This window comes from Notamacropus eugenii, chromosome 5, assembly GCF_028372415.1.
Source record: "Notamacropus eugenii isolate mMacEug1 chromosome 5, mMacEug1.pri_v2, whole genome shotgun sequence".
Classification (NCBI taxonomy): Eukaryota; Metazoa; Chordata; class Mammalia; order Diprotodontia; family Macropodidae; genus Notamacropus; species Notamacropus eugenii.
This window is the reverse complement of record NC_092876.1, coordinates 383,409,705-383,435,417: the sequence shown is the minus strand read 5'-3', so window position 1 is coordinate 383,435,417 and position 25,713 is coordinate 383,409,705. Positions and strand designations below refer to the sequence as shown.

Below are 25,713 nucleotides of genomic sequence, written 5' to 3'. Positions count from 1 at the left end.
ATTTGACTAAAGGAAGGAATAAAATGCACACTCATTTTGGTGTGAAAACCTATCTTACAATACAGGAAAGTGGGGGAGAAGGAGATAAGCAGGGTGGGGGTGATGATGGAAGGGAGGGCAATGGGAGGAGGGAGCAATTTGAAATCAACACTCTTGGGGAGGGACAAGATCAAAAGAGAGAATAGAAGCAGTGGGGGCCAGGATAGGATGGAGGGAAATATAGTTAGTCTTACTTACACAACACGACTATTATGGAAGTCATTTGCAAAACTACACAGATATGGCCTATATTGAATTGCTTGCCTCCCCAAAGGGAATGGGTGGGTAGGGAGAGATGAAGAGAAGTTGGAACTCAAAGTTTTAGGAACAACTGTTGAGTATTGTTCTTGCTACTAGGAAATAAGAAATACAGGTAATGGGGTATAGAAAGTTGTCTGGCCCTACAGGACAAAAGAGAAGATGGGGACAAGGGAAGGGAGGGATGATAGAACAGAGGGCAGATTGGTGATAGGGGCAATTAGAATGCTTGGTGTTTTGGGGTGGGGGGAGGGAACAAATGGGGAGAAAATTTGGAATCCAAAATTTTGTGAAAATGAATGTTAAAAGTTAAATAAATTAATTTTAAAAAACCACAATATTAATAAAAGCTTATTTTAAAAAAAAGAACACAATTCATGAGGAAAAACTATGGCAACTAGGTAGGTTCTCCTTTTCTCCCAAACTGTCTGGACATCTTAAAATGTTACCATTTTTTAATCTTCCAGTTGCCTTGAGTTCAGAGGAGTCTTATAGAGGTATGCAATTAAGTTAAGCAACTAAAGTGGCCTTTTTGGAGAATATTGGCTACATGAAAGATTCTGAATGACCAATTTTTGATTTAATATGTAAAGCCTCTGTTCCTAATTATGCAAACTATTTGTTCCATAGCTGTCCCCGCTTCAGGTTTGCTGATATGAATAAGTAAAGTGTTAGAGAAATTAGTATTTCTGAATCCTATTTGTTTAGCTGCAGATCTTTTTTAAAAGAGTTGTTATCTTTCCTCCCTTTTGTGTTATATTTTATTCCCCTGTTTATAGTGCTCAAATAGACAGTGAGTGAAATGCAGCTTACCAAAGAATATTTTCCAAGTTTTATTAATCTTTTCCAGTGTATTTTCCCACTTGTGTAAAAGGAAAGTCTGCCAAAAGAAAAAAAAAGCATTCTTTGGCAGATTAAAAAAAAAATTTGGGTAGCAGACATTCAGTCTAAATTTTTGGCTCCTGGTGAGTGGATTGGACATCTCAGAAAAGGGGTGTGGCTTTTAATATTTGTGAATAATTGCTTCTACAGAGCGAATTAGGAAATGATGCACTCCCTAATTCTGGCAGCTGACAAATTACACTGTCGAATGCTTTGTGTTTCCTAGGGACTGTGGAATGCCTTCTTATGCAAGACACGTTTCCAAGGATTCTGGAAATCATTTTAATGGTTCAGCTATCTTAATTTAAACAAAAGTACAGGGCTTATTGTTCAGCTGATTCTCTAAAAATATATTTTGACTGCAGTGCGTATTTTACATTGCTAATGTGTGTCCCCATTAAAAGCCTTTATGTAACAGTTAAGGTAAAGCATTTCTTTTGGATGGTTGTAGGATTGCCTGTAGAAATGACCAAGTTTCTCTTAAAGGAAAATATAAATTCTCTCTCCAGATAATAAATAAGAAAACAGGAACAGTTGGTGCTTTCTGCTGTATATTGAGAGGCCTTTTAAAAAACATGCAAGCATAATAATGACCTCCATACTTTGACTGTACACCCAGGGGTGCCAGGACTTCATTTGTGATTGTAGCATTCTGTTTTTCTCCATTTTAAGCAACTTTATGCTATTTGTGTTTCCAGGGTTGCTCTAGATTAGAGGGCTCTTTGAAAAAAAAATTCCCACAGAATTGCAAGAATAAATGGTAGGCCTTAAATTCAGCTGGCATCAGTAATTATATCAAATGAGAGTAGGGGAAAAACTGCATGACAGAGACTTGGAAGAGTCATGTAAACAAGGCAATTTGCAGCCAGTAAAATAGGTTGTTTACTCTAAATTCAGGTCCTTTGAGGGGGGAAATGTAGCCTATTCAGCATGTGGAGGTCATGCAATAAAATATTCTACCAACATGGAGGTCTCATTCTAAAGCTATAACAGCATCCTGGTAAAACACATAAATTGCCTACTGAACCAACCCTGTTTTGAGAAATTATTTGAATTAACACTCTAGCTAGATACTTGATTGCTAGTTCAAATGGATCCTGGCTACTTGTATAAATGGGAATCTCTGGATAGATATCAGTCCTACTTAGCAGATATTTAAACTGGTGGACGCTACCATTCCACTTTCACTGCTGTATCTCCTCTCACAACATTTTTCTGGAATTCGTATTCAGAAAGCAGAGACTCCCTTCTAAAAAGTGTTGGGAATACTAGTTATAAGTAATTTTTGAGGTGTTTTGAAGAAGGATATTGCACACTAGCTAACATTTGCAGAACAGAAACCATTGAGTGAATATCATTTAAATTAAAATTTATTTTTAACATATGACCAGCTCATATGGGTCAGGGTCAACCTTCTTTTCCCTCAGACCCCTGCTGGGTCCTTAGTGATACTTATTGGCTTACTGACAGCACCATTTGCTACTTACTCTTTATAGCATCACAGGATTTTAGATTTCAGAAAGATTTGAGAGATAATCAAGTTATCTATTGTTCCTGCTTCCATAGGCTCATTTTCTAGCATGGAGGATTGCCACAACCAGGGTCAGAAGTCCAATATTCTAGGAATTACAAAATCCAGACACTATCTCTCCTCTTGGTGCTTGGCTCAGGTGATGCTAGTTTTAAGTGGGGCGACTGAAATTCCCAGAACCTGTCTATGTCACCCACACTTGAGTAATGGCTCAAGGTAAACATTTGCAGTTTTCAGTGATGTGACTGTTTTCTCTCATTTGAAAAATACTAGCCACACCTGTGATCATAGCAGATACAGCGTGACATGATGAGGCAGCCTGACTTCACAAGGACAATTTTGTCACGTTAATTGTGTGTAGTCTTGGGAAACATCACACAACCTTTATGTAACCTTTGAAAACTGGCGAATAGCTGCCTGTCTTGTCCCACAAGGATGAATACCCTTCCTTAAATTGCAGGCATAGAATTTTAGAGTTGGAAGGGACCTCAAAAGTCTTCCAGCCTGTTCATGAATGTAGTCTCCACTGTCTCAAGCAAATAGTCAAAAAACATCTGTTTGAAGACTTCCAATGATAGATATGTCATGATTCCCCAAGACAGTCATTCCATTTGTGGATAACTTTACTTGTTAGAAAGTTTTTCCTTATATTGAGCTAAAATCTTCCAGTCCGCAATTTCTACACGTCATTCATTGTTCTTCCCTCTAGGGACAAAAAGAACAAATCTAATAATCCCTTTTCCACATAACAACCCTTCACATATTTTTAAAGCTTGCTATCGTATTCCCCCTAAGTTTTCTCTTTTGCAAACTAAATATCTCCAGTTCCTACAACCCTATATACAGTATATTTATTTATTGGTACATAGACCTGCATGTATTTTATGGTATAAATTAAAGCCCCTTTACCATTCTAGACAATAGCTTGTTGGTATCAAAGTCCCTTCAAATATATGCCATCCTAAACTGAGGGTAGTATTTCATATGCGATATGACTAGTAACAACTATGTATTCTCTCATTGTAGGACATATATTTCCAGTTAATGCAACCAAACATCATAATAGTTTTTTGGGCTCCCACAACTCACACTGAGATTTGTAATCCACTGCAATCCTGGGGTCTTTTTTTTCCCTCCAGTATAGGAATGGCTTTGTAGCATATAGTCCACATACTGTATTTGGAGTTTAAGTGTTTGTGGGTGGTTTTTAAACCACATTCAGGACTTTAAATTTTAGCCTGTTCGCATTTATCTATAATTCTAAACTGTCAGTCTTTTTGATAGTTATTCTTTATCTTTCATCTAGCTTTACCTCACAGCTATTTGTTATCTGCAAATTTTAGAATTATTGATTCAAATCATTGACTTAAAAAAAAATTAACAGAGAATTCTACTTTGGCATCAGTCCACTAATCCACATTCTTTGGCTCAGTCTGTCAGTTCCTCATGTTTACTTAATTACGCCATTATCTAATCTACATCTCTCTTTTGTCCACCAGAATATTATAAGATATTTCAACATTGCTTTATTGAAATCAGATATCACCAGCATTCTAGAAAATGAGGTCAATCCATTAATCAGCAAGCATTTATTAAGTACCTACTATGTGACAGACAGGGATACAAAAACACAATTGCCCTCCAATTGCTTATTTTGTACTGAGGTAACGTTCACAGGGATGTGTATGTTTTCAGTTTACATAACCCAACCTCTTCATATCTTTCTAATCTTTAATGTGTTACTCATTTCCATGAACTCTGTGGTCTAACCATACTATCTCACCTACTGTTCTTTGGAAGACACAGCATTCAATCTCTGATCTCCGTTCCTTTACACTGACTTTCCTCCAGACCTGGAATGCCCCTCTTGATGGCAAGTACCTCTTCAAAGCTCTGGTTTCCTTCCTTCCTTTTGATTGACACTTTCTGCATGAAGCCTTTTTTTGATCCCTACAATGGCTAATGCCTCCCCCCGACAAAGGTTGCCCTGATTGTCTGCCCTGTTAGAATGTTAGCTCCTCAGAAGGAAGAATTGTTTGATTTTGGTCTGTTTCCCCACTATCTAGCACAGTGATTGGTGCATAGTAGGCCCTTAACATATGCTTGATGATTAATTATGCAGAAATACCTCCTATGTGTGAATACTTTTCTAAGCACTGAAGAAGATAGAGAATTATTGTATCTCCAACATAACAACTGTAAATAAGACAGACTGGGGAAAAAAATCTTGATAATGTAACTTTAACAAAAGTAGTAGGAGTACTTAAAAAATGTAATTTTATTGAGGATAATAGAAAATTAGAATTGGAAGGAATCACAAAGTTCCCAAAAAGTATATACTTTGACAACTTACACCAGGTATTTTGCACTTAACACTTTTATAGTACTTTTCTTAAATATTTTATACACTCCTACTTATACCCTCTTACTACAGTAAATCTAGTCCTTTCAGTTATTTTTTAAAAAGTCTGCTAAAATGTGTTTTAAGTCATGACATTTGGCCTTTTCTCTGGTGATTCTGCAAGGGCTCACTCTTTGTTTCATTTTTTACTAGCTATCGCTAATGCCAGCCTTCTTTTTTTCATAGATGATATCTTCAAAGTTCAAAAATCAGATTGTGAAGGCAACTGTTTTTAGGGTTTTTTGAGGGGGTAAAGCTTTGAGCAGTTCTCTCGTCAGGATTATTGTTACTCAGAACTGGTGACATGCTTAGACTGCAGAAGTGTCTGTGTGGGCTGTTTTGCCCTTGTGAATGCCACTTCCTTTTAACTGAATTATAAAATTTTACAAAATATATTACCTTGCTAAATTGCTCCCTTCCCTTGAGATCCTTATGTAAGTCCAGTTTTGGAAATAGAGATGACTTTTTGCCTTCTTCCATGTCCATAGATGGTTTCACAAAATGTAGGAACCGTCAGCTTCTTAGTACACCTTTCACTCTTAAAAATTTTTGTTTTACAAGACTATAACCCATAACCTCCATGCGAGCAAATGTGCTATTTTAAAGGAAGATGGGGGAGAGAGGACAAGGGAAATTGAGAATGTATGCTTGTACTGGCCAATCATTATTTGCTGCCATTTAATAATTACTGAATGCTAGCCATATGCTAAGTTCTGTAGAAGACATGGAGGTCATGACAAACTTTGTTCATCTAACATGTCTCTAATGGAGCCAGAAGTTACCGCTATTGGTTAGTTAGCCATCACTTGTTAAACACTTATTGTGTTCCAAGTACTCAGGTAGGCACCGATGATACAAAAAGAACAGTAAAACAGACCCATAGTTAAAGGTTTCACATTATAATGGGGGAGACCACAAGTACATAGAGAAGTTTATAAAGAATATTGTTCAACAAGCAGGATATGGGACTGAGAGTGTGGTAGTGCTGGAAAGATGGGTTGGGACCAGTTGTGAAAGGTTTTAAATGCTAAAAGAAGCCATTAGAGTTTACTGAATAGAGGAGTGACATGGTCTTACTTTAAAAAAAACCAGCCTCTGAGTAGAGGAAGAAATGGAGTGGGGAGAGAATTATGCCAGGATAACGAATTAGGAGGCTGTTTGAAGAATCTAGACAAGAGATGGAGGGCCTTGATTAAGGTGGTGGATTATGAATAAACCAGAGGGGTAGCATTGGATTGATATGAAATGGCAGGATTTAGGGATTGAACGTATGGGGTGAGGGAGGGAGGTCAGAAGTGAAGATAAACCTGGAAGATTGAAAAAATGGTGCTATTCTTGACAGAAACAGAAAATCTGGAAGAGGAGGAAGTTTGAGGGGAAAGATAATGAGTTCTGTTTTGGATACACTGAGTTTGAGATGTGTCTGTGTCATCCTGTTTGAAATATCCAATAATCATTTGGTGATGCAGAACTGAAGCCTGAAATTCAGGAAGGAGATTGGAGCTAGACTTATAGACAAGTGAGTCATCAACGTAGAGATGATAATTAAGCTCCTGAGTGCTGATGAGGTCACCAGGAGAGAGCAGAGGAGGGTCCAGGTCAGAGACCCAGAAGTTAGGGGCCATAGGATTGATACTGACCTAGCAAAGGAGACCAAGAGGTAATCAGAGAGGAGGAGAACAAGGAGGGAGTAAGTAGTTTCATTAAAACATACTTTATACTGGTGGAAAGGATGGTCAACAAGTGTCGAGTAGCAAATAGAGAAGATTAGGAAAAAAACAGACAAAAAAACCATGTCACATTTAGCAATTAAGAGATAAATTAGAAAAGATCAGTGTCAATTGAGTGATAAAGTCAGAAGCCAACAGGTGTAGACAGCTTTTTTTCTATGGTGGCAAAGTCTTGTGCAGGTTTTTTAAGGATGAAGGAGACTTGAGCATTCCACTTTGTAGGAGTTTTTGGCAGCACTTATTCTTAGAGGCACATGTATGTTTGTAGAATGAAAAAAGGGGAAAGGGTTGGGAAGAAAATCCTGTTCAAACACCAGCTCTGCCATTTACTACCAGTGTGACCTTAGCAAATGACTTCACCCCTGTGGATCTCAGTGTCCTCACCTGTAAAATGGGAACTTAGACATGATGACCTCAAAGAGATCTCCCTTCCAGATCTGTCTTATTATGATCTAAATATAAGATCTATGATCCTATAAACAGAGAGGAATGGCACTGCAAATGGTTCCATTAAAGTCATAACATAGAGAATAAAATTTAAATGAAGCAGCTTAAACTTTTTTTACAACATCCCATAAAACAAAATTTTGATCTATTTAAAGAAATATTCATTCTAAAAATCTATGTTTTTAAATTCTGTTTATAAGTCCAAGAATAACAGAAGCACTAATAGAACCATTGAGTATAGAAGGGAAAAGGACCTTTTTCCAATTCTTTATCCAATGGGTGAAGCCCCTTTCCAACAAATTATCACCTCTACATTTTTTGTGTCATGGACACCTTTCGCAGTCTGGTGAAGCCAATGGACCCACCCCCTTATGTTGCTATTCCATGCACTCCATTACTAAGGCATGACAAATAAAGAAATGAGGTAATATGATAATGTAATATTTTAACTAAAATAAAGCAGCATGGTACAGTGAAAAGAGTGTTAAATTTATAGTCAAAGGACTTGTGTTCAAATTCTGGCACTGGGACTACCTTGGGCAAGTCACTTATCTTGTCTGGGTCTGTTTCTTCATTTGTAAAATGAGGAGCATTGGATTAGATGACCTCCAAGATCCCTGCCATCTCTTAAATCTTTGATCCTGTCATCTTATTTAAAGACACTGAGAAACCCCTAAAAGAACAGAACAGTGTTGATTCTATGCCAGGATAGATAACTTTCGATGTTACAATGCCATTTTCAAAAGCAGTTGTTCATTGGTATGCTGTTGACAGTTTGCCTTAAAACCATTTCTTAGGGTTAATTATAACAAGAATGAGAGTATCTGAGGCAATGAATTCAGAAATGACCCAAGAAACTTCAGTTAAATCTGTTATTCATTTAACAAGTATAAAAGAAAAGCAAGTATATTTAGTAACCTTGATTTTTTTATAGATTCCCTCTAGAACACTATTCATGTGGATCGATTATGGGCTAAATGTCTGATATAGACTTTTACTGTATATAATGACGTTTGACTCCTACTTCCTGAATCTGTATAAGAACCCATACATCAGCAGGTGTTTCTGTATGGAAGAAGTAGGACTTGTATTCTTGTGTCCATCATTCAGTCAGTCAACAGATATTTACTATGAGTAGGGCTCATCAGGGAAATAGCAAAAATAGTCATTCCCATTATTGATTAGTGAATAAAACCCCTATTTCAGGGGTTCCAGGTAGTGATCATCAAAATCTTGAGACTTGGAGATTGGTTTGAGATTAACTCTCACAGAGCTGATCAAGAAGACAAAGACATAGGAGATGGAAAGAAGCATTTATTAGAAGCCTACTGTGTGCCAGGCACTGTGCTAAGCACTTTACAAATAATAATTCATTTGATCCTCACAACCATTCTAGATGTTACTCTTCCCGTTTTACAGTTGGGGAAACCAAGGCACCCAGAATAAGTTTGTCAGGCCAGCTTTGAACTCATGCCTTTAGGACTTTAGACCCAGTGTTTTCTATCCTGTGCTACCTATCTGCTTCTAAGTGGGCCACATCTCTTGATTATCAGCTCTACTTGTGGTGACATTTTATTGACATGAAGATTGACATATTGACAATAAAATTGACATAAGAAGGCTAGAAATCTTTTAAAACAATCATTTTTTCTCGTTTGTTTTTTGTCCTTTCCTCCATCCATCAAAGTAACCAATAGTAATCAACACTATGTTCTATGTGCATCTACTAGCTACTGTGTGCATGTATGTGCATGTACCCTGTTCCCTCCAAAGTATAGATCCGGTTCTCCCGTGGACACTAGGTATCGTAGCAAGTTAGAACAGCATAAAAAATCACATTTGTGCCAACATAGTGACATTATTAACTCCTTCCCACAAACTATGAGCCTTCATTCTTTTTTTTCTTGAAGAGTTCAGCAAGTAGCATTGCAAACTTCTTTTTTATAATGACCATTCATGAATTTCTGCAGTTTATGAAGGATTCAGAGATAAATGAGTTATATAATTGTGATAATTTAAATGGCAAGACCTCTTATACTGCTGTTGGTAGCTTTTTTTAAAGGAACTCCTATGGAGATTGCTTCCCTAACGAACTGTCTGTTGTTTACCCAAAAAAGTATTTTAATTATAACCATTTACAGTAGTAAAATACTTTCCAGATGTTCATAACTGACCTGACCTTTCCCCATCTCCAGTCCAATTTTAGGTGTGCTAATGTTTTCTGACTGCTATTCTACTTGTGTGTGTGTGTGTGTGTGTGTGTGTGTGTGTGTGTGTGTGTGTGTGTGTGTTTAAAGGGTAAGCAAACTTCCCTCAGTTCTTTTCAAGTTATGTCAGAATAGAGAAAAATCACCTTTCCATTGTGTGCTCTTTCAAGACTGGCTTTCTTGTGGTTATAATATAAAACTAGATAAAACTGTAAACTTAACCTTGCCTTAAGTTTGTTAGAAAAATGAAAGCAAATTGGATAAAAAATTCATTAGGTATTTGTAAAGTTATAACATTACCAGCCTAACAACGTTTTCTATTTCAAGTAAAGTCATATGAGGCGGAAGGCTGAAGTTCTATAATAGGCTTTTTCAGTTAAAGCTGTTATTTTTCTTTTATTCCCTAAATTAAACAGAACCTCCAATGTCTTATTAAATTATATTAACATTGAATTTAAATTTGTTACTCCAGAGTTGACAGGATTAGAGATTAAACTCTGATGAGTTGTATTTATATAATATTTTCCTAATTTCCATTTATATACATAACTAACAAATGAAGATATAAAAAGTTTTTTTTAAAAAAAGATAACTTTATTTTAGCCTTCAGAGTAGAGCACTTCTGTGTACAATCCTAATGTAGTCACTCTTAGTGGAAAAGCCACTGATGTTGGGAAAGATTGAGGGCACGTAGAAAAGGAGATGGCAGAGATTAGATGGATAGATAGTGTCATGGAAGCACCAAACATCAGCTTGGACAGACTTTGGGAGATAGTGGAGGACAGAAGGTATGCTATGATCCATGGGGTCACAAAGAGTTGGATACAGCTAAATGACAGAACCACAACAAAAGCTAACCATTGCTCATTCAGACTTCTAGTTATCTATTTCAGGCAAAGTCCAGAAAGAAAGATGCTGGGGACATGCACTTGGTCTAAATCTGCCAGCCCACCCTATTAACCCAGCTTTTCCCCTCCCCCTTTCCCCATTCTATATGGTCTCTGCCTCAGGCCCTGTTATTACATGACCAGTTGGACTGGATACATGTTCAGTTCTCCTGCTGGACATATCAGTCCTCATGTGAGATGAAATCACATCATGTATGTTCTTATACCTTCTATCCAGTCTTAGTTTGACTTCATCACCACCAGTTCCACTCTGAACCTTGAACTTAACCCTATTCTGCCCCCGCTACCCTCCCCATGTTTTCATTTGCAAAAGAGTTGAGGTATAATGATGAGGAAGTGTGGTCCAGTGGGAAAAACACCAGACTTGAAATAAGACAAGCTCTAATTCTGGTTCTGATACCTAACAGTTGTTTGACTATGACTATGTCCCTCTGTTTCCTCATGTGTAAAAATGGATTTAATAATACTTGTTCTATCTACCTAATAGGTTGCTTTGAGAAAAGGTGACTTGTAAACTTAAATGAATAGAAAAGCTTTTAGTAAGCATCTTCTATATGCTTAGCCCTGTGCTAGGTACTGGGGATATAAAAGTAAAGACATTTCATTGCTCTCTCAAGGAGTTAAGGTTATGAAGGAGACAATGCTGGAATGATATCAGTCATTTGGCAGGAAGTAGGGAAAGGGAGGCAAAGAAGAGATGGTTAGGAGAATAGGGATTAAAGTGAAGCGCGATTGGAACGTTCCTGTATTTGGGGTCCTGCAGAGGCAGTCATCAGTCAAGACAGCAGGGCCCCCTGGGCAGAACCTTCTCCAGAGAAGCAGGACCTACATCAAGGAGGAAATGGACCCAGAGTAAAGCGAGGCTGTATTTTATAAATGTGCATTGTTATCATTGGCTCAGGCTGACAATCTGCCACAAGACACTCCAGCACCACCTTTCCCCAGACTCTGCCCCTCAGTGCTTCCTTGATGCTCTTAGCCCCGTTTCCTTCAGGGCCCACAGTACCCAGTGGCTTGTATCCTCTCGCTCTTCAAATGACTTTTTTATTACTATGTGTTTCCTTTTTCTTTGTATGCATGAGGTATCCTCTCAAGAGAATGTAAGCTTCTTGAAGTCAAGAACTACTTCTTGTCTTTGTATCTTCAATGCCTAGAACAGTGTCTTATATACATTTGACAATAAATGTTTGTTGAATCTGAATCTGATACTGGGCCCAGATGGCATACATAAAAATACAGTTGAATCTGAAGACATCAAATAATTCAGAATGTGCTCTGTACTCTGCCTCAGTCAGACCACATCCGGAGTGTTGGTTCACTTCTGAGCAACATATTTTAAGAACAACATTCTTCCCACTGGAAGATTGATTGAAGGAATAGAGCCCAGAGAAGATCCTATAAGGAAAAGAAGGGGAATGGCCTCAGGGTGGAGGGTATGAGAATCATTTTAAATAATCTGAAGGGCTGTTAGGTGGAAGAGAGATCAGGTCTTTTCTGCTTGGCCCCAGAAGACAGAGGTAAGACTCATGGTGGAAGTTGCTGAGAGGCAGAATAAAGAAAAAATTGCTAACGGTTTACATTGAGAGGAAGTGGGTTTACCCTCAGAAGAGGTCATCAAGAAAAGGCTAAATGAGCAAGGTGTACTCCTAGATTTCTTTCTTATGAATAAGCTCTAGACTAAACTAAAGTTCTTTCCCACCTAGAGATTCTGTGATCCTTTGTGTGTAATATTCGACCCCTATTGCCTGTTTGAGTTGATCCAGAAAGCCCCAACCATAGTCCCCCAAGACCAGCACATCCATACCTTTTAATGTTCTTCTTCCACTGCGTGGTTGTCCATAATCTTTGTAGAAATACATGATATTGCTAGGTGCTATTGGGCTGCTGATTCTCCACCCCATTCTCTCCACCATCCTTTTCTGCTTTCATGTTTTTCCCTTTGTTTCTCTTTTGTTATGCTAGAGTAAGAAAGGGGAAACAGCAACACAGGAGGCCATGTCTTTTATGTGCCCCTCCCACCATTCATCCATACATCCAGAATGCCCAGATATACAACAAAGAAGAAGTTGTATTGCATATGTTCAGATTCCCTTTGGGGGTATTGAATATATAGGAAATACTGTAGAATCAAAGAATCCTATAAAGAACCTCATGAGATATGAACCTGTACAGTGTCCATGATAGTGGTCTTCCACAGACTACCTATCTCAAAGACTTCCAGTTCATGAGGAACTTATTCACCTATCTGTACCTTTTAAGTACCTGCTATTTTCAGGGCACCTTGCATATTTTTATATAGCTCTAGTTGTTAAAAAGTTTTCCCCCTTGTTTTGAAAATATATTGCTTTTTTTCCCTCTTATAATCTTCCACTTTGCTTCTCTACATTGGTCCTAGCTAGCTTGTCCTTCATCTTGGCAAGGGATGCATGGTACAGTAAAAGTCATATAGTTAAGCACCTCTGTAATACCGCTCTTGGGATTCAGGCCAGGTGTTATAAGGGAAACCATGTTTTAACAAGATTTTTCTGGTATTTCCTTTGGACAGGGTCCAAGACAATCATATTTTATACTGAATTTCATGTTGTAGCAAGTCATGGTATTGCGTAGCTCCTATATATTGGATTTCTCTCTTTGTGTAATTTTCTCCAGCAGAATTCTGTGAGAGAAATGGGGTAAGAATCAGGAGCTTACGTTTGACTTCTTACCTTGAGTTTGATTTCTAGGTTTATATGTGTTATGTCAAACCAAAACGGAGGTCAAATAGGTAGATTGAATGGCCAAACATGACAGAATTGTAACATATCTTTTTACATTAATATTGGCCTAATTTCAACTTAAATTTTGTAACTACCATACTGAATTATAACCCTCTAATGAGATAAAATAATCAGATTATCCAAGTGAAAAACCTAAAATTTTCATGATAATTTTCTTTTTTTCTTCTCTGTTTTCAACTTACTACATTTCCTTACCAATATCGTTGACTTAACTTTAGCACTTATGTTATTGCCTTTGCCTTTCTTTCTTTCTCTGCCTCCCTAGCCATTCCCCATTAGAAAATTTATTCTTTCTAATTTCACCATGTCCTTTACCAGTAACTGTGCTGAGTGGAGGGTAGGCAACCTTCCACTGAGTGGTCTGAGTTCTATAGGAGACACCTTTATGATCCAGGAAATAATGACAGGAGAGAAGTTATGCTAATTCGACTGTGAAGAGGGATGTTATAAAAATTATCAGTACTTATAGGGGAAGAGATGGGGGAAAGGAGAGAAGCATATAAATTAGATTTCTCTGTCTGCCTCGTTTCAAAATGATTCCATTCTAAAATATCTTCTCCTTATCCTTTAAGGATGGATAAAGTAATTCTCCCTTTTAATTTTTTTCTTCCTTTATCACTTTACCTGCATAAGAAGTGCATTTCTTTTCTGAGAATGCATAGGGAATGAGTATCTTAGAATATTGATTCACCACTTTGTCTTGGTTTTTCCATTCTTCCCTCTCTAATTTTTTCCTTTTTCTTTTTTCCTTTCTTTCTTTAAAGATTAGTTTGAACTCTACTTCTTCTTTTTAATTCCATAAGGAAATCATACAGACTGGTTGTCTTCATTTATCACTTGCTCCAGTCCTGATCTACAGCCTCCTATTGGCATCTCCACCCAAGTGTCCCTTAGGCATCTCAAATTCAACATACCTCAAACAGAACTCAACATCTTTTCCTCTAAATCCATTCCTCCTCTTAACTAACCTTTTTCTTTTGAGAGTGCCATCATTCTTCCATTCTCCCAGATTTGAAGCCTGAGTCGTTCCTTAACCTCACTTCCTTCCCCAATATCCAGTTGTCAGCTACTATCAGTTCCCCGCTCCACATCTCTCCCATCTATTCCCTTCTCTCTGTTCACACCCAGCTTTCCTAGTCCAAACCCTAATCACCTCTTGCCAGGCTGGACTGTTCTAATAACATCCCATTTATTTCCTTATCTTACCTTACCTTGTTATCTCCTTATCATATCAAGCTTATCTTGCCATATATCTCTCTGTGTGTGTATGTGTGTGTATGCGTGTGTATCACCTAGCATACCCAGTAAGCATTTATATCAATAATTAGACAATAACTGGTTTCCATTCATAGCTGCAGACTGAAACCCTCCTCACTCTTAGTAGTTTAAAGAGTTTCTCTCTCTCTCTTTCTCTCTCTCTCTCTCCCCCCCCCCCCCACACACACAGACACACACACACACCTCTTAATAATTGTGATAACAAAAGCCCAGTGGCCAGTTATCTGGTGACAAGTCTCTGAAGACTTAGACAGACTGATCCTTGGATGAACAGACCATTTTTGTGCCTAAACTCAAAGCCTTTTGAGCTTGGTAAGAAATGCTAGAACTCTGCATCATAATCTTTGAGAACACAGAGTCATCTCTGTACAACAATGACAACTGGGATTTCAGTGGAGATAGATACTAAGTGAGAAATGTGTCTGGAATGCCTGCTTCTCCTGAGGGTGCGCAGGGAATCAGTGTCTCTCAGCGTATTCTCACTGTCTCGTTGGTTTTGGTGAATCTGTTTTCCTTCCACCGTATCATGTAGATTTAGGTTTAGAAAAGACCTAGGTCATCTAGTTCAGCTTCCACATTTTACAGATGAGCAGACTGATAACTGGAAAAAGGTTAAGTAATTTGCCCAACCCAGGATTCAAACCAAGCATTGTAAATCCAGTCTCTTTCTTCTTACCACATGCCCTTCCTTTTTCCTGAGTTTTTTTGTTTGTTTGAGAGTTGGAGATGGGTAGGTGGGAATGTTTGGGGCTTTTGTTGGGTGTGTGTGTTTTTTTCTGGGAAGGTTCAGACCCAAGTAGGAAAGACATTGAAATTGTCTCAACCAATACAGATCAGTAACATCCCTAATTTATAGTCTTAGAGTTTCCTGTGGCATTAATAGGTTAATTGATTTACCCACAGCTAGTAAGTATCAGAGACAGTACTCGAACCCAGGTCTTTCAGACACCAAAAATGGTCCTTAATCCATTGTGTAAGACTAGCTGAATTTTTAATTCCTGCTCATCTTAAATCTATTTTCTTAAAGTACTATATCCAATTTCCTACTACTCAAGTAATTTACTCACAGATTTCCCCATTGATCTTTCACATTGAAGCCAAATCTTACCTTTGATCAACACATAAAGAATAATTAAGAGGCATCCAGGTATAGTAGGAGAGGGAGCTGGCATAGTAGTGGTTAGAGTTCCTGACTTGGAGTTAGGGAGTTCTAGATTTGAATCCCATAACCCTAGACAAGTCCCTTAGCCATTCTGAGCTTGCTTCAGTTTCTTCATCTGTAAAATAAAGAAGTTGGACTAGATATCCTCTAAGGTCACTTCCAGCTTAAGTGACATTTTATGAGTCTGTTAAACTTCTAATTTGTATTTTCTGAATAGTTCACCTCTGATAATACAAGAAATATCTTGCTGAATCAGAAACCCCCATATTCATTCCATCTCTGACTATGACAGTTTCCAGGAGAATGTAGCTATTCTTAATATTAGCTTCCCAGTGTTAGGGAGATATATTTTCTCAGGAGCCCTACCTTCATCTAATAAGGAAGATTCTTTTATCTAAAATTGTTCTTTAAGATATTTATATTTTAAGCCAATAGGCTAACACTGGCTGTTGTAATAACGTTCTATAAGTTTGCCATGTACCATATAAAGTGCAAGGAACACAAAAATGGAAGGCCAGAAAGAAACACAGACAAGCAGGACAGATTTGAAAACTACAAGTTGAACTTATAGCCCTATAAAGAAAAGTAAGTTGTATGTAGCAGAGATCTGCAGTTTCATGTACACTCTTTTTCTGTTCTATGTACATGAAAATATATACATGTGAATATACACATATGCATAGGCATTTTTTTTCCAAATAAAAACATTTTTCACAGACTAAAAAAAACCTGAAAAAGACCTGAGACATCATGTCATCTAACTTCCCTGGTAACAATTGCAACCCATGTCATTTAAGGACAGTTTGTCATAATGAGGGACAAAATTTTAAATTTTTTTCTTTTCAGAAGTATCTTCAAATTTTTCAGTGTGTTCATTTAAGTATTTCAGAGATTATGACCAGTTTTAGAAGAAACTTTTGAAAATATCCAATTTTTTATTATCTTTTGTTTGTTTCTTGTCCCAAAGTTTGGCCCTGCAACAGTTCTAGTTAGTTTATGGAAAAGGGACTATTTCATTGTCTTGCACTCAAATCAACTGCAGAATTAGTATATTCAGGCTCACTAGAAATGAGAATAAAAGAATGACTTTGAAAACTATTCTAAAAGAATCAAGGTTAATTTTGTCTTACCTGCAGTTGCCTTTTTTTGGTAGTTTGGCCTTGGCTTGCATTATTCTCATATGAATTTATGTAGTAAATATTACTACATGGCAATTAATTTATCAATTCAAATTTATATGATATATTTTCATTTTAAAAACTATTCGCTTTAACTCATGCCTTAGAGTAATATCTAAGTGTAAGGTACTACTATTATGTAATATAGCATCATAGGATCTTGGATGTAGAGCTCAAAGAGGTTTTAGAGGCCATCCATTCCAAATCTTTTCATTTTGCGTGTGAGAATCCTGAGGTCCAAGAAGTTTCAATGCCTTGTTCACATCATCCACATCTCTTAAGTCTTCAGATGTCTCCCTTAGGTATTATTTTTGTTGTGAAATACAGTTGTTTGCAGCTGTAGGGCCAGTGCAGCATTTACAGTGTTTACGGTGGCTATGAATATCCCAGCATAATTCTGAATCACAAAATAGAACAGACTCTCCATATGGAAGATAGAACCAAAACATTTATTCAGACACCAGAAAGCCGAAAACCAAATCCATTATAGCAACAAAGAAATCTATACACAATAAAAACTCAGGGGCACTACCATCCCCAAGCTTTCCCTCTGTTAGGCTTCTTACACACCAGCTCCCTTAAAGCAATCACAAACAAGCTCTCCCACCCATGTTGCTGCCTGTTTTCTCTTTCCTAGCTCTGACTGCTCTGACTCACTTCATGCTCCATCCCTTTCCCCTCCACCTGTTCAGCAAACTCCTCTCACCACAGGCTCCATGTGATTCAGATTTCCATGTGACCCAGGCAGGTCACATGGACCTATTAATGGATGGGAAAGATCTTCTCATTTAAAATATCTTTACAGCAACAGTCATTCTAATACAAAAAAGGCAGCATGAACTGGTCAAAGTAGAGAGCTATGTAAATCAGATATTGCACCAAATACATGATAAATCAATCAATCAACATTTATTAATGTTTAATACAACTGGTACCTATGAGGTGATGGGTGCTGTACTAAGCACTGGGGATAAGAAAGGTGACAAAAGACAGTCCCTGCCCTCAAGGAGCTTAGAATCTAATGGGGAAGAGAACATGCAAGCAAATATGTACAAAGCAAGCTATGCACATGATAAGTAGGAAGTAACTGAAAGAAGGGGAAGGCTTCCTTTAGAGGGTGGGGTTTTAGTGGGGACTTAAAGGAGACCAGGGAGGTCAGCAGACAGAGGGAGGAGGGAAAAGATCCTAGGCAGTGAACAAGAAATTATTGAGCAGTTTTAGACTTATAAGAAAAGCAAAGCATGCATATTGTCTATTTTCAATATGTGCGCACTGTCAAGGTTCTTAGAATTTAGAGCTGTTAATCCAATTAATTTGTAAGATATTTCCCTTGCAAACAGAGCATAATATTTTAAATTGTAGAAGCAAAGGTCTTTTCTGCTGAAGATTCCAAAGGGCTTTTTAAAACCGTATCTGTATGTTTCCCATTCCGTAATCGTAACCATTCTCTACAGGTTCCTTCCCACTGTCCTCTGTACATCCCACACTTTCTTGCAGGTGTTTTGACTTCATTTAGTTGTTCTCCATCACAACTTGTAAGGACTAGTTTTAGGTTAATATTAATAAGATTAGGTTAATAATAGGTTAGGTTTTTATAATAATAACTAGGTTAATTTATAACAATATATAAGGTAATAATAATATATAATAAGGTTAATTTATTATTAATTTATAGGTTAATGTTAGTTAATAATTAAGTTAATATTAATAATATGTGTTGCATCTAAATTTTGTAGCCAATGAATGGCTTGCTTTTCCAGTACTGAACATCCCCACATTAGATATGGATATCTGATTTTTAAAAAATTATGAATCAGTTAGAGCTGGTGATCAGTCTGCCTTACAGTCAGTTTTTATAGGTAACAATACACTTCATCGTGTATCTTGATAAGTTCACAAAATTCCCGTTGACTTCAGCAAATGCTTCCGGCTTGCAGAGAAACACACTCTGGCGACATTCTGGCCAATTGTACTCATAGATCTTTCATCAAAGTACCTGGAAGCTCTTTTACTTCTCTCCCTTTAACAACTTCCTTGCCTGTTACCTGTGACAGATGTAAGTATTTCCATCTCTTTCAGTGACATCTAGCTTTTCACTCCCAGGGATTTCTCTTTGGGTGGAAAAGCCTAATGTTACCAACTTTGAAAGCAGCTAGGGAAAGTGTGGTCACTCAGGGAGACGTGTGAGTAGGAAGTAGTATCCTTACATGAGACGTAAAATTAATATGAACATTGATTGTATTTGGATTCTCTTTCAAGGTCAAATGCAAAAAGTGAATGGCTAGCAAGAACATTCAGCATCTCCTAATGTCAAACTGGTAGCCATATGACCTGTACCTCCTTTGTCGGGTCTTTTTTTGAATTCTCCTTCATCCAAACGGTGCTTTTACATGTATTAATAAGTGCTTAATAAATATCCATTAATTAATAAAAATTAAACTTAAGAATATTAAAAATTGTTTTTATGTGTAACTGGGGGAAAATCAAAATGCTAAATAAAAAAATTAAGCTTTATATAAGAAACAGTTATAACACAGTGGAAGAGATAGTGTAGTATAATGAGAGAAGAATATGAAACTGGGAATCAAGAGACTTGAGTTTGAATCAGCTCTCTGAAGTCCTTCCAGCTCTTAAATCCTGTGGAATTATAGAAAGTATGTAGAAAATTGTAAAACTGATGTGTTTTTTTGAAAAAATTATTCTAATCTAAAACATGAAATAAAATTAGCGTTTTCATATATATATATATATATATATATAAAGTAGAATAGAAAAACGTTGTACATGAAACTGTGACTGTTGTGTACAGCTAACTTTTCCTTTTAATTATATATTAAATTCAGCATGTAACTTTCAGAGCTGTTCTTGTATGTGTTTCCTTCTTACTTGTATGTCTTCTGTGCATTTCTTTTACCCCTCTCATTTCTTTTACCTCATTGTTTTTGCTCATTCTGTCTCCTATCCCTTTAATATTTTTAATATCATTTCCCTCCTCTTTACTTGTTGAAATTCCTCCGTATTTTTGAAAACAACTCAAATTCAGCCATCTCTGTTCAGTCTTCCTTGGTCATCTTGACCAATAATAAGCTACCCCTTTCCCCCAGATCCTGTGTAGTACTTTGAATATATTCAGGCTGTCAGCTTCAAAAGAGCAGGTATGCATGTCTTTTCTAAATTTGGTATCTCCCCTAAGGTCTGCAGCAGTGCTCTGCATGCAGGATGTGCTAATGAATTAAACTGACTCAGAGCTGACATTAATGGACCTCCACAACTTCACTGTGACCCACCTTTCCAACCTATTTCCTTCCATTCTCCAAAACAAACCCTCTATTTCAACCAAACTGGTCTGTTTACTTTCTCCTAAAACATATCACACTTTGGCTAATGTTTTTCTTCTATTACAAGTATCTTTCTGCTTCTGAATATTCAAAATTGCCAGTGTCTCCAAGGGTCAGATTCATGAAGCATTTTCCTAATCTCTCATTCTAATGGTCTGTACCATTTAACAATTTATTTGGTCATCATGGTGTATAGTACTCAGTTGTACTTAATGCATACAGTCTTGAAATATTTCTTACCTTTTCCATGCACAAGTCTTGCCTTAAGATTTTAAGTTCTTTAGGGGTAAGTTTTATTATATGGTCCACTTTTTATGCATCCTATAGTTTCCTGAATAGTTCTCTGAACATAGTAGGAGCTCAATTTAATATTTGTGAATAGATGAATCAGAAAATAGGCTTTTTAGATTTCTTGGCAAAAAATAAATAAATAAATCTTGCTCGGTGATTCAGAGATCGGACAATTAGGGAAAGCTGCCAATTGGGTTTTTTCCACTCCCAAGGGGAATGATATATTCAGAGATACTTTTTATAACTCCCATTGATTTTGGTCATGGGTTTTGCTATTCAAGGTAACCTAGGTTTTAACTTTACTACTTCCTTCTGCCAAAATCCTTGTAGGAATGGTTTAATTTATTCAGTTTAATGGTTTAATTTATCCTTAAGATAAGAACATGGAAGCAAGAAAAAATAATCACGTTGAACATTTACAGAGCACTTTATATGGATTATTTCATTTGATATTTATATCAGTAAATGTTATTATTCTCCACAATTCATATATGAGGAAACTGAATCTCTAGAAGTTAGATGACTTGCCCAAGGTCACATAGTAATAAGTATCTGAAGATTTGAACTCAGGACCAAATCTATGAGCTATGTCATTGCCTCTAATTAAAAAAAAAAGTTAAAAACACCTAGAGAGATTGAAGTCAACAAATTCTTAATATGAATTTTAATCTCATTCCAGTCTATTTGAATGGTTGGCTCAGAAATATAAACTTCATTTAACAGTAGTTACTGATGCAGGTCATGCAGTTAATGGAAAGCTGATCTCTAATCCATTACAGTCTTGTAACATGTTCTTAATCATGACATATATCTACCCAGAGTGATGCTGAGTCTGCAGATGGTATCATGAATCTATCTTATCTTTCCTAAGTGATAAGCTTCTTGAGCAGAGGAACATTTTCTAGAAAAACGTCATATCTATTGGTACTCAATTAGGTCTTGTTAAAAGGAGAGGACAATAAGGCTTAATAATGATAATGTCAAAAAGTTATGTCTATTGAAACCCATTTTTTAGGTGAGACGAAGCTCTAGGCAGCTGAAGATTCAGATGGGCTTATAAGAAGGTCACGGCTGGAGATAGGTTTAGAAGGCATTTGTGATACTATGTTATGGAATTGCCTGTTTTATTCCATAAATTAAATAAAAAAGGCATCTGCATATAGGAGTAATCAAGGAAGTCACTCAAGAAAAAACTTTAGAAAGAGAAGAGACAAAGGACCAAATTGAAAAACTTGGATAATCCCTGCCTTGAGTGGGCCAAGACTAAGGATAGAGAAGACATTAAGAGTCAGTGATCCCACATGAACAGCGGACATTGAGAGGGAAGGGTTTCAATACCATCACATGTTAAGGAGGGAGAGGAGAGGTGGCCAAGGAATTTAAAACAACAATTGTATTTGGCAATTACTAGGTCATTGGATGATCATTAAGAGAGTGCTGTAAGGAGAATAGTAGAGATGGAAGCCAGACTGCTAGGAATTTAGGAGTATGAGGTGAGTAGGTAAAGGCATAAAACAGGAAGAAAAGTGAGTTGTACAGAGAAAGAGATTGGAAATTCGTGAAAGGCCAAATAATGTCCAAAAAGTAATATAGGGAATTTGATCCAAATTGTAAGTAACAGGGATTAGACAAAACCAAGAATGTGCATGCTTCTTTTCTCTCTGAGATAGGAAGAACAAAGGAGAAAGTTAGTGATGGAGCTGAGAAATTTTAAAGCCTGAAAGGCTTTGGATTGATCACGTGTGTGATGGTAATGCCTCCCCATCCCCCTTTAAACCCAGACCCATCTGTGTCCTAGAAAAGGAAATCAATTTGTGAGGGTCTTATGAGCTTGATTTTTAAAGAGTAATTATTTTTGAAGGATTTTTAAGGAACAAAATTTTCAAGTCATTTATTTTTCAAATTAAAATAGGAAGTATTTAACTTAAACATAGCACTCTGTATTATAGTGAAAAAAAGTGAGACAATGAAGGAGGTAGAAAAATAATCGAGAATGACTATTAGAGAAAAACAAAGGCATGAGAAGGCTTAGGAAAAGACAGAAATGAAAATGGATTTTCATGTAGTAATATTTCTGTCTTACAATCTTTTAGTTTATTGCAACTGAAGACTTAAAACTATGTGGCTTTTTAAAAAAATCACCTCTTGGTAATTTCCCCATAGCCAAATAAAGTTTAGCAATGATCTGAATTCAACTTAAAATGCCCATTTTACAAATGAAGAAACTAGGGCTCTGAAATTTAAACTCTGGTCTTTCAAACAATTTATGTTACAAGTCAGCCAACCATCAAAATATGTCAGGCACGATGCTGAGTGATAGGGATAATAAAAGAGCATGTAGGTGGTGCCATAGTTCCCTGAGCATGGGCTGGAGTTCAAATCTGTTCTTAGCCACTTACTATCTGTGTGACCCTGGACAAGTCACTTCAAACCCAGTTTTGTTTTCCTCAGTTTCCTCATCTGTCAAATGAGCTAGAGAAGAAAATGGCACACCACTCCAGTGTCTTTGCCAAGACCCCACATGGGGCCACCAAGAGTTAAACATGACTGAAGACAAAGGGATAACAAAATGCCCATTGTAAGGCGTTGGGGGTGGGAACAGCCCTTGTTCTCAAGGCTTAGCCTAGTAGCAGTGCATAGCTTGGATTGGTGGTGGAAGAGACTGGAGTTAGGGTAGCCTTAGGAGTCTGTTTCAGTAATTCAGCCATTAGGGGATAAAGTTCCTGAACTAGGGTAGTAAGCGAGTGACCTTGGAGAAGGCTTGGAAGTTGATGGGGTGGAGGAGGGGTACTTAACCATATTTGATGTCTAATTGGGAAGGGGAGGTGTTGGGAAGATAGAGAAAAAAAGAGATTTTTAAACCTGGATGACCTATAGAGAATTTCCCCTAACATAATTAATAGATTCTAAAGTTGCTTTATGGTAATGGGATGAATCTGTTTAGAATATAGCACTGCCTTTGTCACTTAACTGTAGATGGAATGGATTGTCATCCATTTTCAACATTAACTCATTGGAAAAATAATTCCTCATCAGAAGCATTTAGCCACATCTCCACCTCAACCAAGGATTTATATGTTAAATGAAAGTTCATAAGATTATGTTTATAACCTGTCCTAAGGGAAGTTGTGAGAACTATGTTCTAGGTGTTGGGATTTTTTCTTCAACACTCTGGTATCCCTGGGAAATGACCTAATAAACTAGTTTACCTTTAAACCAAAAAACAATTTGTTATCTTATGAAGGACTATTAACATTTTATAAAGAGGGTCTCCCATGAAGCCAAAGAATCTCTCTAATGGTGGAATTTAAGACACTGACACTTGAGAGGGGACGATTTGGGGCTAAAAGGGAGAAGGGCAGAGAACGTCTCTAGAGGTCATAATAGCCATCACCTAAGAGTCTAGCGCTGACCATTTATGTATCTGGGTGGCACAATGAGTAGAGTGCTGGGCCTAGAGTCAGGAAAATCGGAGTTCAAATCAACCACAAACATTTGCTAGTTGTATGGTACTGGATAAGTCACTAAATCTGTTTGTCTCAGGTTCCTCCTCGGTAAAATGGGGGTAATAATAGAACCTCCCCCCGCCAGAGTTTTTGTGAGGATCAGCTGAGATAATAATTGTGAAGTGCTTAGCATAGTGCTTGGTACATAGGAAGCACCATGTAAATGTTAGTCATTATTATTATTTTGGGTTTTTTCTCATCCACTTAAAAACCCACAGAGAGACACTTTAGCTTAACTACTCAACCCAGGCTTCTTTTCTTTAAATACCATCACAGTTCTACCTTGCTTCCCCTGGTGTTTAAATCCAAGCTCTTTCAAAGAAAGCAAGCTTAATTCTAGGATATATATTTAAGTAGCAAGAGTTTTATCTCCCCCAGCTTGATAAGAAGGTAACAATTCAAGAAATAAGGAAGAGATAATCAAGAAATCTCGCAGTTAACCAGAAGCTCATATCAGCAACAGAGAGAATTCCTTATTTATTTCTGTGGACAAAACTGTTTAACTTCAGAAAAGAGATCCAGACGAGAGTATCATCTTTTCCTGTTGCTTCGTCATAGAATGAATTTGTTGTGTGTGTCCAGTTGTAGCCCTGAGCAGAGGATTTTCCTTTCCTTATCTTCTGTTAAAGAATGACTCCCTTGTGTGAGCTACAGCAGTGCTGGGGCCATATACAGCCTGTGCAGAGAAAGAGATCCCAGTGTTGAGCTTCTGGAAAGATTGATACTAACCTAAGGGGAAAAGAGATTTGAGTCAAATGTTTATTTATCAGAGTATGATTCAGCCAGACTTCATTCCCTATTCTTTTTGGGTTTTTTAATTACTGTTTTTTTATTGAAACTAATTGTTTCGTTCCTACATGTGTTTTCCCTCTCACAGCCCAGTTTTTCATTTAGCAAAAAAAGCTTTCCTCTTCCCTACTCTCCCCTTCCCCTTTCCCCACCAGCTATTTTTTCACCTACGTGACCCAAAGCCAATAATGTTGGATTCTGAGTTAATTTTTACACGTTGACGTTTTAAACAATAATCAGTTTTAAAAATAAACGGATATGCAACTGTCGGTAAACTTGGGTTTCATGTCATGGCTTGTTTTCCTGCTTTTAGGTTTTTCCCATTCGGCCTTCACATTTGGTATTGAAAGTCACATCAGTCAATCCAATATCAATGGAACACTAGTGCCACCTGCTGCCCTCATCTCCATCCTTCAGAAAGGCCTGCAGTATGTGGAAGCTGAGATCAGTATCAATGAAGTAAGTCACTTTCTTTATTGCCACGAACAGAATGCACACTTGGGCAATTACAGGTGTGCTTTAGTTAGAAGCCAGCCAGAGCGATCACGCATTTGGGGAGGAGTGTTTGAAAACTTCTCATGTCTTGGAAAACAAGTATTCATTAAATACTTATTTCCAGAAAGGTACTTGACAGAAATTTTAAGTGTTTCACCTTTGCTTTTAATTTCCTTCATAAATTTGGGACTTCAAGTTACCTAGAAGTAAAAATAGCAGCAAGCTTTCCCTGCTTTTTACACATCTGTGTTTTCTGTATACATAGAAGAGCGATCATGTTTAGTATGTAAACAACACATTTTCAAATCATAAAAAAGGACACAGCAGCTTTTTATCAACTTAATATTTTGGTGTTACGCTCATTTGATGAGCACACTTCACGGGGTGTCTTGTCTCTTCTCTTTATACTCTGCAAGCAGGTGGGCAAAAAAGTGACCACACAGGAAAGGCAGATGGTCCTGCTCCACCTGAACTGAGCAGAACACAGAAGAGGTCG

At 37.2% G+C, this 25,713-nt stretch overlaps 1 protein-coding gene across 4 annotated transcripts in view; it reads left to right on the top strand.

Annotated features, from left to right (window-relative positions):
* Positions 1-25,713, top strand: part of TBL1X (transducin beta like 1 X-linked) — a 381,972-nt gene that overhangs the window by 301,752 nt on the left and 54,507 nt on the right. For all 4 annotated transcript variants that reach the window (XM_072614421.1, XM_072614422.1, XM_072614423.1 and 1 more), the window contains one exon: positions 25,036-25,181. In XM_072614421.1, the coding sequence (XP_072470522.1) occupies positions 25,036-25,181 (146 nt within the window). The remainder of the gene's footprint in view (positions 1-25,035; positions 25,182-25,713) is intronic.